Genomic DNA, 12222 nt, shown 5'->3' with positions numbered 1-12222 from the left:
TGTCACCATGGAGATAAGATGATAGAATACTCCCTGAACATATAAAGTATTGTATTTGTACTCTATCACCTCATGGAGGTAAGCTCATAGAGTACCCACCTAACACAATTGCGCATGTGGCATAATGTTGCATTTATAATTGAAATGAACACAAAAAATCATTTTGTCTTTAAATACATATATATTATATAAAAGGTTCATCGTCAATTTTATGTGTTTTCACAATCGGATGTCAATGTTCGGTGTTCAACGTCCTTATCTCGTTCTCGTGTTCTGGCTTGGTCACGTGACCGGCACGAAAGATAATTGGTTGGTGAATACGGCCAGAAAACCCTATTGACGTATTTCCTTACCAATAAGCATGATACAATGGTTCATTGTACTTAGAAACTGAGGGAAATGCTGTACCTTGTTTTATCTATTCGCGTACAGGTATTCAACAGCGGACTGGTATTAATTGACGAAGTGCCAATTTATTGGCTACTGTTTTAATAATTTTGATGATGTTGGACATTTTCGTAAGAATGTGAAGCACTTCTCGTTGTTCATGTAGAATTTACAGATACTTTCAATCTCCGATCTGTTTCATAAGTATTGATTTTGGGTAATTGGCTGCTCCGGGACGATTTATAGAGCAAGTGTTAACGTTTGGTATTTGAAGTCGGCATATTGAAATGAACAAACGCTGGTAGACGAATGCAATTGATCATTATTACTAATTATAATTATTAATTTTTTACAAAAAAAATTTCAATGGCTGCAAGGAGGTGCGGCGTTTTTGGCTTTGTGTATGCGGGACAAATGTCCTCGTTGTTTCCATGACAGCCGATCAAAGCTGCGATTACGAATGTACTGACAAAGTGAAAGCTGAAGTCGTATACGCAACATGGCGTTTTTAGTAATTCTAACTACACTCCTTCCTCGTATTGATTAAAACAAATAAAGCCTTCGTGTCAGGCATTGCAGACACAGCGCGGAACCTGTATATACAATGTGATGTTATCCGAATGTACAAGTTGTAACAATGTACAAAGATGTATATTTTACATGAATACATTAATGAGCAATAGAATGGGGCGCAAGATTAACGCGCATGCTGGATATACTCTGTCCCCTCATTTAGGAAAAATGTCGGAGTACTCCCCGAACCAAAGTATTGGATTTATCAGAATGACGTTTTGATGAATGTACCCTGTCACCTGATGGAGGATAGGTGACAGAGTACATCCACTAACGGGTTTAATACACCAGAGTTAACTTGAATACTTACATACTAACCAACCTGACGAAATAAAGGAAATAAATCTTATCTAGTGTACTTATAACATACTGACATCATTGAATGTCTCTGCTCTAGGCCTACTAATGTTTGATCAGTGAAATGATGACGTCATTTTAAGTTTAAATATTAATTAGTTCAGTAGTAGTATGTTAATCGTAATGGTAACGGGTCATTAAAAGGTGTACCTACGTGAACGGGGCCATATGAATGTCAATTTAAAAATGGCACGTGGGTAAGACATCTCCCCGATCCATTATAAAATAATATACTGATACAGGAATGTCATGTCACAGACACATTGGTCTGACATCTCTCTGGGTCCATTATACTGACACTGGAATGTCATGTCACAGACACATTGGTCTGACATCTCTCTGGGTCCATTATACTGTCACAGGAATGTCATGTCACAGACACATTGGTCTGACATCTCTCTGGGTCCATTATACTGTCACAGGAATGTCATGTCACAGACACATTGGTCTGACATCTCTCTGGGTCCATTATACTGTCACTGGGATGTCATGTCACAGACACATTGGCCTGACATCTCTCCGGACCATTATACTGACTCTGGGATGTCATGTCTCAGACACATTGGTCTGACAAATCTCCTTTTCCATTATACAGACAACACAATTGGCCGGGTTAGTTTCTAGAGAGACGTTTTTTACTGTAATGTTTATTTGTTTTCTCACCCCATGAACAGTCAAGATCATTTTGAGTCGGGTCTCCTTGTAGTAGTTGATGACTACTTCACTTAACAGCATATGGGAGGTCAGTCGCATGTCACACAGAGCAATTCGGATAAAGTGTCTTGCCCAATGACACAACCACTACAGCACAGACCGGCCCGTTTTCTCAGCTTCAGAAGAGCAAAACCCGACACAGGTAGGAAATGTCGAAATACGCACCAATTCAATTCAATTTATTTCCAAATGCTACATAGCATATAGGATTCCAAGATACATATATACATTGTATCATATAACAATTCATGCATACAAAATGGCGGAGAACACGGCCGAATAAACTCTGAATAATACTGATCCACATTAAAAAATACAAAATACAGGTGACATGTCTATAGCATGATAATTACACTATGACTTTGTTGGCATCATATATGTACATACCTTGCTGACTTTATTAATATTATTGACACACAGTAATTGAATAAGTTTATACATTGACGGTTTGCGCCAGTAAAATGGTTTGATGTGGGTTTTTTTCTTAAAGTATGAAAACTTTTGCATACTAGAATAAAATGATATTCATCTTCAATATCTTGACCACCACGAATCTTCACCCGAGATTACGTAACCGGTGTTTAACCGATTCCCCGTACTGTAGGGTGGATAGCAAATAAATTGTATAGGCAATATATCACGATTTGAATGTTTGTAGAAAGGCAATAATTATAAAATGAATTACAGACCAGTAATAAGGATTATTTTGTTGTTGTGATAAAATACAAAAAAAAAAATTAATTAAAAAAAAAGATAAATAAAGAAAAATAAAATAAAATAAATAAATAAATAGATAAATAAAATAAATAAATGAAATGATAATAATATCCAACGTCAGTATATTCGTAGGATTACAACTAATTTAATCAAGGTACCAAAACAAAAGGTTAGTAACGGTCAATATTTGAATAATAGCTTAATTATAAGTTTGATATACCGCTATATATAAGCAGCATAGCCGTCATAAAGCGGTTCGAAAATTATTATTTGTGGTTATTGGGCTTTTAGCAACTAGTAAATGTCTTTCTCATCTCCATTGGAAGTTTACCGCCGGAGCTGCCATTTCGACGCTAACAACTAGCACACGATATTTCTTGAACTGCCCTTCGACATACTCATTTTACAGATAGGTCATCGGAGTGAAGTACATGTATCTTGATACAACACAGCGTCTGTGCCGGGACGCGAACTAGCGGTCACGTGTCCCTGTGCCCTACCACCTGATCAGTTTTAATACGGCCTTGATGTTAGATCATGAATAACCACAATTACTCAATATACAAACGAGAAAATTGAATTTTCAACATAATCACGAAAATTGATTTATCAATTTGAATACGTATTATCGTACATTTATATGTAAATGTCTATTTTACAACAATTGCGAAACAAGCTAATGCGACTTATATTAATCACGCTTGTTGGTCCGGATGGATGTACGCGAGGGGTCTTACGGTGGGAGGAAACCGGAGTACCCGGGGAAAACCCACGTGGTCGGGCAGGTCACCCCCATACCTTTTCACGTCCGATCGGGGAATCGAACCCCGGCCGTCAAGGTGAAAGGCAAGTGCGTTACCTGATCACCCACATCGTACATTTAAATGTTCCAACCGTAATATACAATACTCTAATATATCATGTATACAAATGTCAAATAATATTACAGGAGAAAATAATGAAAAAAACCCAACACATTTTGATTAATTGAAATTCTAATAAAACCCCGACCGAGGGATAATACCTTTTGGTTGCTGTCCTCTGGGGTTGATTTCTGCTCCATCCATTGCCGATGTTTTTCCAGACCACAAGCTCCTTCGCCAGCGGCACGACGGTGTCTGATAATATGTCATTAAAAGTGAATAAAATCAAAACAACCAAAAGTTGGTAAAGTATACACCGAACAAAGATGGAGGTCACACAAAAATGAAAAAAAAATCCGTGATATCAGTGTTTAATATGAGTTTAGTAATGGGCACGAATGATAAAACAATTAGATTATATGTTTTCCATATTTTTATGTTTTTGAACTTCAAAAGAGTTTAGCTCGTAAAGCATTTGATGTATAGAGTCAGGCATACTTTATTTAAGGCGAGCACACCTGTTCATTATTTGATCGCGTCTATAAGGATAGTTTATGTATCATGGCTGAGCCGGGTTCGCAGTGACAAAAGGAGAACGCAGAGTTTATACCCAAGAGAAAACAATATACAACAAGTTTAAGTTCGAGTTCTTTATTAACTTTGAGTCTTCCGACTCATCAGTATCCTACACATACACAATATACAAAGATGGTCGTTTTCCGCCTATCCTGACCTAGGCTACATACAGCGATAGTCTGGGCTAAAAATACAGGTAAAATATCACGTGACCCCAGTGATTCCCACACTACCAAAATAGACCGTTATGGTCCACTGGCGCGCTGTACTTGGTGAACGGATTACATGTATGTACTCAATCAAAACCATATGAAATAAAGTAAAATTGACATGTTTAAGTACGAATTTTACACTACCCATCCATGTATGCCTGTTGTCGACGCTGCAGTTCATTTACATTTGACTTTTTATGATACGGGGTATATCGGTTAAGGTTTTACTCTTTTTTTTATCCAAGTGAAATTTTTTTATCACAACATTTTCATCTTTATACTAAATATGTTATAGTAGATATGCTTTTATTGTTGCAAATATCTTTCAAAATACGACAAAGAAAAAATAAATGGTATTAAGAAACATAATAAAGTATGAAAAAAATACATTTTGGTGATTCGAACTCAAAACTTTTGGATGGCTAATTATAAGCGATGGTTCTACCATATGAGCTATGCGGACTTACGGCATTGAGATGTTTATGTTATCAGATATATTCAGTCTAGTTAATGCTGAATGAAAATATTTTATCAACTACGTTTTTTTCATTTTTTCGGTGCCAGCGCATCGGAGGACCACTTTTTAAGAATAGGATTTTAGTTGTCCTTTGGTACATAGAATAAAATAAGACACTGTAAAAGTTGGTCTTCCGATGTGCTCTATGTCAAAAAATGATATAAATGCGGGAAACCCCCCTCGAAAGTTGCAAATAGCCCGATGATGCAACTTTACGGTCATTTAATGAAATATCCATTGCAATAAACAAACACATTTTTCGCAAATAAGAATATTTATATGTTATAGATTTAAGGTTTGTATTCAAAAACTCAGTTTTAAACATTTATTTTTTTTAATTTGAAAACGGTCACAGTTAGGTCGAAACAGGCCAATATGCGCCATACCTCTTTTCATAACATTGACAACATCAAGAACATAAATTCGTGCCAGAGACAATATACTCGGAGAGAATAACTGCCTTAAAGACGATGATAGATGTTTAGCAAAGTAGAAATTCAAACTTCAAAATAGTACTGTTCTGTGATAATATATTGTTTAAAAATTTTCATTCACGAAGATGTGGTTTTCAAAAAGATTAGTTAAGATTTCCTGTTTTGTTTTGCAAATATATTAATTCCATTTTTTTCGGAAGCCTTATTAAGTTTTTTTGACAATTGGATAAAATAAACAATACTGACCGGTAGGGGTCAAGGTTAACATGGTCACTTTTATATATGACGGAATGGTAAGGTACGGAATGTCCAGCTGGGAAAAATCTCCGGACATGTTCGAGGTGGTAAATAGTATCTCGATTGGTGACGATGAACCCTCGGAACACCCCTTCCAATACACTGCCGTGTACGTACGAGGCAGGGTCACCTGGAATGCAACGGTATTTATTGTTCATACATATAGAAAAGGCAATATGTGTCACAATCCCTGAAAATATACATGATATTCACTAATGAGCTTGAGAGTGGGGGAGCTATTGAATACGCCATATATTTTTAGTATCTTTCTGTTTTCGTTACAAATAAAGCTCGTTATTGAGAAAAACAGCAGCAACGAGCTATTTCTGCTTAAATACACATATAACATTTTTACTCCTTGCCGCTTTTCCATAGCTTTCAAATGTTCTTAAATTATGCAAAATAGTGCAGGAGCTACTTGTCCTTAAAAAATAGTTTGTTTTATCATAAGAAAATGTATTTAGACCCCTTTCTATACAATTCATGTAAGTTTTAAGCTAAATAGTGATATGTTTTATCATATTAATTCATTTTTTGTGGGCATTTTTTCATATAATGAATTTAGATTGCTCGTTTTGTTGTTTAGAAAGTACAGTCGCCACTAAAGGGCACTAAAAGCAGGAACTGTTGTTGAATATTCCTTGCTATGCAAAATCTCCTTGAAAAATCAAGCAGATTCTTCATGCTAACGTAGTATGTACATATTTTGTACGTCTTTTATTTTAGATTAATACCACATTATATATATATATATCTACAACCAAATGGAAGCAGCAATACCACTTCACGTTATTATCCCTTTTTATTAACGACAAATATTTAATTATTTGATCAAATTCCAACTGATCTTTTCACAATAGACTCGATTGTCATTAAGGTATGATGGTGTGTTTTATCATGTCTACCCTGTTATGTAACGTCAGTCTATAAATAAATAGGTGTCATATTTATATAAGTGCCTTCGCACTTGTTTCTGATTCCTTTTTGTAACAATAATATTATTATGCCCAATAAAGTTATTTTTATAACTATTTATCTAAGCTAAAATCCGTCCAAAAATTATGGTAAAATGGTCGCAAATTCTGAAATGAGTTAACTGTATGTGGATGCCTGACCTTTGACCTTTCCTCTGTATATAAATGATATATCTGCCGGGTACGTTGACCCATTGTTATACTGTTGTGAAAAATCAGGCGTAAATATGGAATCGTCTGGAACCAACTCTAAATCGAAGTCTCTGGAAGAGAAAAAAATCGTGAAATTAGTTATAATTCAAAATAAGTGTCATCCCAAATCATTATTATTATCTTTTTTTCATAATGCAAGTAGATTATTAAGCCAGTCTATTATTCTACAAGCAGAATGCAAACACGTATATATATATAAAAAATGTATGTCTACCATATACAACTCCTTAGTGTGGGTCATGCATGGATGACTTTGTGTTACATGTAAGGAACAAAAAAAGATTTCAATATAGTTGTCATGGTGACCATTTTGAATGCTTGTTTTTTTACATTGGTTTACGGTCTACCGACAGATGCTGCGGACACGTCAGTCTCCACGAAACAATGAAAACAGACCAAATATATATATATAGATAGTTTAGATTATACTTATTTCAATATTTATAAGAAGAATTTACCATTTAATAAGCATGCAATATGTAGTCACTTTAAACGATATCACTGGAGAGAAATTACTGATTGTGAAAAGAAATGGATGGAGAGAATTTGCAATTGAGGTTTGTCAAGATAAGGGTGAACACGACCTTAAAAGGTAAAGAAAGTTATCTCCATTTTGTAATGTTTTTATCTCGTTAATTAAAGATCTTTTGAGATAACCGGTACGGGGTACTATATGTAGAATATAGCTGTTTTTACCTGTTGAAAGCTTTGAATTTGAATACTAAATGGCGTTGTGTGTTTGATCGCCTGTAACGTAGGTGGCGCTGGTGTAATGTGTCAGTGTCATAATGAAGCCCTTCGTAGTGGGTGATATAATCATCTAGACGCTTGGTTTGGACGGCTGGAACAAAACACATTACAGAATCAGATTTCAAAATCAGCTATTGTGTGATATAAATCCAATAATGAGGAAACAATCTTCAATCAAGTCATTATATTTCACATCCTTAATTTTACCGAAACCTTTTTGATTTTGTGGTTTTTAATCATTTTATGTGAAAAGTGTAAAAAAAAATCACTAAACAAAAATTCTTTATACCCATACCTCAAACTAAACAACAAAAACATCACATCCTATATTAAACTGCTGTCATTTCATTACTTTGTCTAATTTTAACTCCTTAACTGTAATATTATCTACATTGCGTGTTTTGTGACACCTTCACCTTTCACAAACACATATATGGTTCGATTCTCCGATCGGGCATTAAAAGGTATGTCATCACCTGCCCAACCACGTGGGTATTCCCCGGATACTCCGGTTGCCTCCGGGGGCTTACATTCGGGCCAACAATAGTAATAATGCCTTCATAATATATATTTTTGACCTTACTCATGTTTAAGGAAAGTAAACAGTTTTAACTATGACCTCCCTGTTCGAAGGATGCTGAAATGATACTTTTGTTAGCCTGTATGTTTCTATTGTAAATCATCAGTATAAGTGATCTCGTTATTGTAAGTTTAAGTTTATGCATATCTCAGTTCGTACCAAGATGATTTAAGTCGTCAATATCCCCAGCGCCTCGCTAAAGAAACTACCCATAGCCTTATGGAAATGTTGCTTTTTTCTTTTTTATTTTATTATATTTTTTTTTAATTTATTTATTTTGTGTGTGTTTGTCTTTGTTTTGTTTGTTTGTTTGTTATGTTTTTTGTTTTGTCTTTTTGTTCATAAGGTGCGATGTTTGGGTTGTCAACCATTAGATTCCGTGGTAACAGAAAAATATGAGAATTACGTTGCACTCCACACCAAAAAGCACCGCTAGAGCATAGGCGTGTACTAGCTTTTGTGAAGTTATCCTAGACGGTGTTGGAGTTACGGTTCGAAAATACTCATGATTTTCCCCATTTTGTTCCATGGTCACAGGAAAGTGATGAAAATAGGAAGCACTCAATATCAAGAGGCACCACTTAGACCAATAGAGTACTTGACCAATAGAGTACTTGACCAATAGAGTACTTGACCAATAGAGCACGTGACCAATAGAGCAATGCGTGTTACAGGTTTTAAACGCTTTTGGAGTTATGCTTCAAAGACGCAAATATAAAGGTTTTTAAACACTTGTTTCCATGGTAATAGCAAGATTGTGAACATTGCAAAACACTCTTCACGGAAAGGCACCACTAGACCACTGAGCAATGTATTCATGTTCCAGGTTTTATGAAGTCATCTTCAACACAATTTGTCTGTGGCATCTCGTGAAAAGTATTACGAAGCATGCAGATTAAACTCGCACGCTTTCATCCGGTACAAACCCCTACAGGAGCGAGGACAGAAAGTGCCTGGTGTATCTCACTCACTGCATGCCGTAAGAGGCGACCATGTGGCGCCCCCTACAGGGTCGGGGGTGGTTGCTCTTTTGTCTTCCGGTCAGGAGACATTGGCCTTTTGTATCCCACTACATTGTTATAACCCTTTATCCGGGACGTCTTGTTATATTGTAACATTCACAAAACTCTTCATCTCGTGTCATTAAGTTTTTCAGCATAGCCGTATAATATTCTTTTGGCTCCGGATATGACGCGACAGGTGGCGTTACTGGTCAACATAAATTATGTGATTGGTCAATGTAGCGGTAAATGCAAAATGCAGATTTGCAGTTAAAAACGAAACAAAGTTAAGAATGCAAGCTGAATAAGTGAATGTGTCTTTTCAAATGACGCGTTAATAAAATTATATTCCTGATTCAAATGCAGTCTTATTATTACCAAAAATGATTCAAACTGATCTAATTTTGTTATCCGTGCTGAAACGCATCAGTTCGTTGATTTATTTCACCAGCAGTTTTACATTATAACCACCGGCATTAAAACTTTCCCGTTTATCTTTTTAAAAGATATTTCTTTATTCTGCTCTTCCGGAAGTCAGACTCTCGATCTCAATTACAAAAGGGACTGCTGTCCGGAATTTATAAACAGAGTACATACTAAAAGTTTAAACGGATTGGATAACTTTCCGGCATGAATTATTATTTATTTCAGCGTTCCCGACCAGTGATACCATTATATGTAACAGCATGTTGGTCGTTGAAGGCGATTAAAATATGTTCCTCTGAAGATTCGAGGATTATCTCCCGTGTCCTGTTTTAGGGAACATCGTAGAGACCAAAATAGATCTCCTGTCCCCATAGCAACCCTTAGGATATTAAATACGTCCTTTCTTTCCTCACTACTCTTTCTATGATTTGTTTTCTTACTCTCGGGGACTCTTTCACTCCCGTTCTCAGAAAACAACTTAAAAAATAAACAACGCCAGTCCGGTCCAACAAAAGTTATTAGTGTCAGTAAATTTTATAGTGACAGACTAAAAGTTTACATTACAGCAATCTTGGGTGTATATTTACTCAATACGGCCTTAAATATATCGATCATATCGTACATGTCGTATTTGACGGTGCGATCCACGGATGACGAGTCTACTGTCGGACAGGATATTCCAAGTTGATATAAACCTTCCTTCTTCATCTTTTGAAATGTGAGATGATAATTGGTGTAGTCTTGTTTACGTTTTGTTTGTTTTATGTTGTTGTGTACATGTGTGTCTTTCTTTCATATATATATTTTTTTTGGGGGGGGGGGGGGGGGGGGGGGGGGGGGCGGGGGGGGGGTTGTATATCTAATCAAAAGTTTATTGGCGCAATATGTATCATTATATATTTGGTAAAGTAATGCTATGGTCATTAAGGACGGACTCCACGGTGTGTTAGCTACATGTAAGTGGTATGTATAGCTTAGGAGATACGTAAACAGTTTATTTGAACTTCCTAGTCGACATCTACACTGATATATAGAATATACGTCAATCATAGCTTACTGACTTAAGGATCCTCGATGAATACCAAGCAACACAGACCACACATATTAAGGTCGACATAAGTTTCTCGCTATCACAAGGAGACAAGCACGATTATACTAGTCTTCCAAAACACACACCGCACGTATGTGTACCGCACACAGGGAAACGTGTCCTAAACTGACCATAGCTTTTGAGAGGACGTAAAATAATACACAGGCGAGGCCGTCCTTAAATGACCGTAGCATTTGAAAGAACGTTAAGCAATACAAAGGAGAGGCCGTCCTTAAATGACCATAGCTGTTGATAGGATGTTAAACAACACACAGGGGAGGCCGTCCTTAAATGATTATAGCTGTTAAAATGACGTTAAACAATACACAGGCGAGGCCGTCCTTAAATGACCATAGCTGTTGATAGGACGTTAAACAGTTCACAGGAGAGGCCGTTTTTAAATGACCATAGCTGTTAAAATGACGTTAAACAATACACAGGGGAGGCCGTTCTTAAATGACCATAGCTGTTGATAGGACGTTAAACAATACACAGGGGAGGCCGTCCTTAAATTACCATATCTGTTTAACAGTTCACAAGGGAATCCGTCCGTAAATGACAAAAGCGATTGATAGGACGTTATATAATGCTAAACCTGTTGGGAATTTGTGACAATTACCTGTAATTAAGCATTGTGTTTTGAATCATAGTCACGCATATATGTATATTTGTACGTATTATAATAGCGAAGTCTCTAAATTCAGGTGTAATTCCGACCAACACTAATACAGTTGTTATTTCATTGCAAAGCTTATATTATGGTCAGAATAATTTACAATATAAATATGAATGAAATAAATATGCCAATAAATAAATAGTTAAAATAAATATAAATAAAAAAGCGACATTATTTTCAAAACAGTATTTAAACACTCTTATCAAAATATATCTATTAAAGGCGTTACTGAATCAGTTAATAATTAGATAATGGTTCTGTTGGCTCCATTGAGATATTCCTTATCACATAGATGATATTTTCTATTATGTAATACACCCATTTCATAAATATCGTACGACACACGTGAAAATAGCCAAACAAACATGACGTCACACGATTGTGTCTGTTGTGATATTTTGTTTGTTTTAGTATAGATATCAACTATTTGATATGTAAATATTTATTGACATTGATATATGAATACAAAAATAGAAATCATGCCAATGTCATATTCTACTTATTTAATTAGTCAGATAGTTTGATATTTTGGGTGTCTAACAAGGAAGTCACGTGACTTGTTTTTTGTTTGTATTCTCTCGAGAATCCTATGGCCATTTGAAGAGAATGTCCACGGGTTACGGGGTCATCGACGGATACAGTTTCATCACACTAGTGACCTTTGACCCTGTAGGGTCGAATGCCGACGTTTTATAGTTGTTTAACGTCCTCGCTACAGTCAGGGTTATATGAGGACGGTTGTCAAGGAGACTCCAACAGTCAGGGTCATATGAGGACGGTTGTCAAGGAGACTCCAACAACCAGAGTCATATGAGGACGGTTGTCAAGGAGACTCCAACAGTCAGGGTCATATGCGGACGGTTGT

The 12222-nt window shown here is 36.1% G+C and overlaps 1 protein-coding gene across 2 annotated transcripts in view; it reads right to left on the bottom strand.

Moving 5' to 3' along the window:
* The window catches only part of LOC117315663 (disintegrin and metalloproteinase domain-containing protein 10-like), a 31897-nt gene that overhangs the window by 17079 nt on the left and 2596 nt on the right, over window positions 1-12222 (bottom strand). For both annotated transcript variants that reach the window (XM_033869959.1, XM_033869958.1), the window contains exons 2-5: window positions 7531-7675; window positions 6763-6884; window positions 5597-5777; window positions 3773-3866 (exon numbers count right to left, since the gene is read on the bottom strand). In XM_033869959.1, coding sequence (XP_033725850.1) covers window positions 3773-3866; window positions 5597-5777; window positions 6763-6884; window positions 7531-7675 — 542 coding nt within the window. The remainder of the gene's footprint in view (window positions 1-3772; window positions 3867-5596; window positions 5778-6762; window positions 6885-7530; window positions 7676-12222) is intronic.

Source organism: Pecten maximus, chromosome 17, assembly GCF_902652985.1.
Source record: "Pecten maximus chromosome 17, xPecMax1.1, whole genome shotgun sequence".
NCBI lineage: Eukaryota > Metazoa > Mollusca > Bivalvia > Pectinida > Pectinidae > Pecten > Pecten maximus.
Note: the sequence above shows the minus strand (reverse complement) of the source record. Positions and strands in the feature narration are given on the sequence as shown.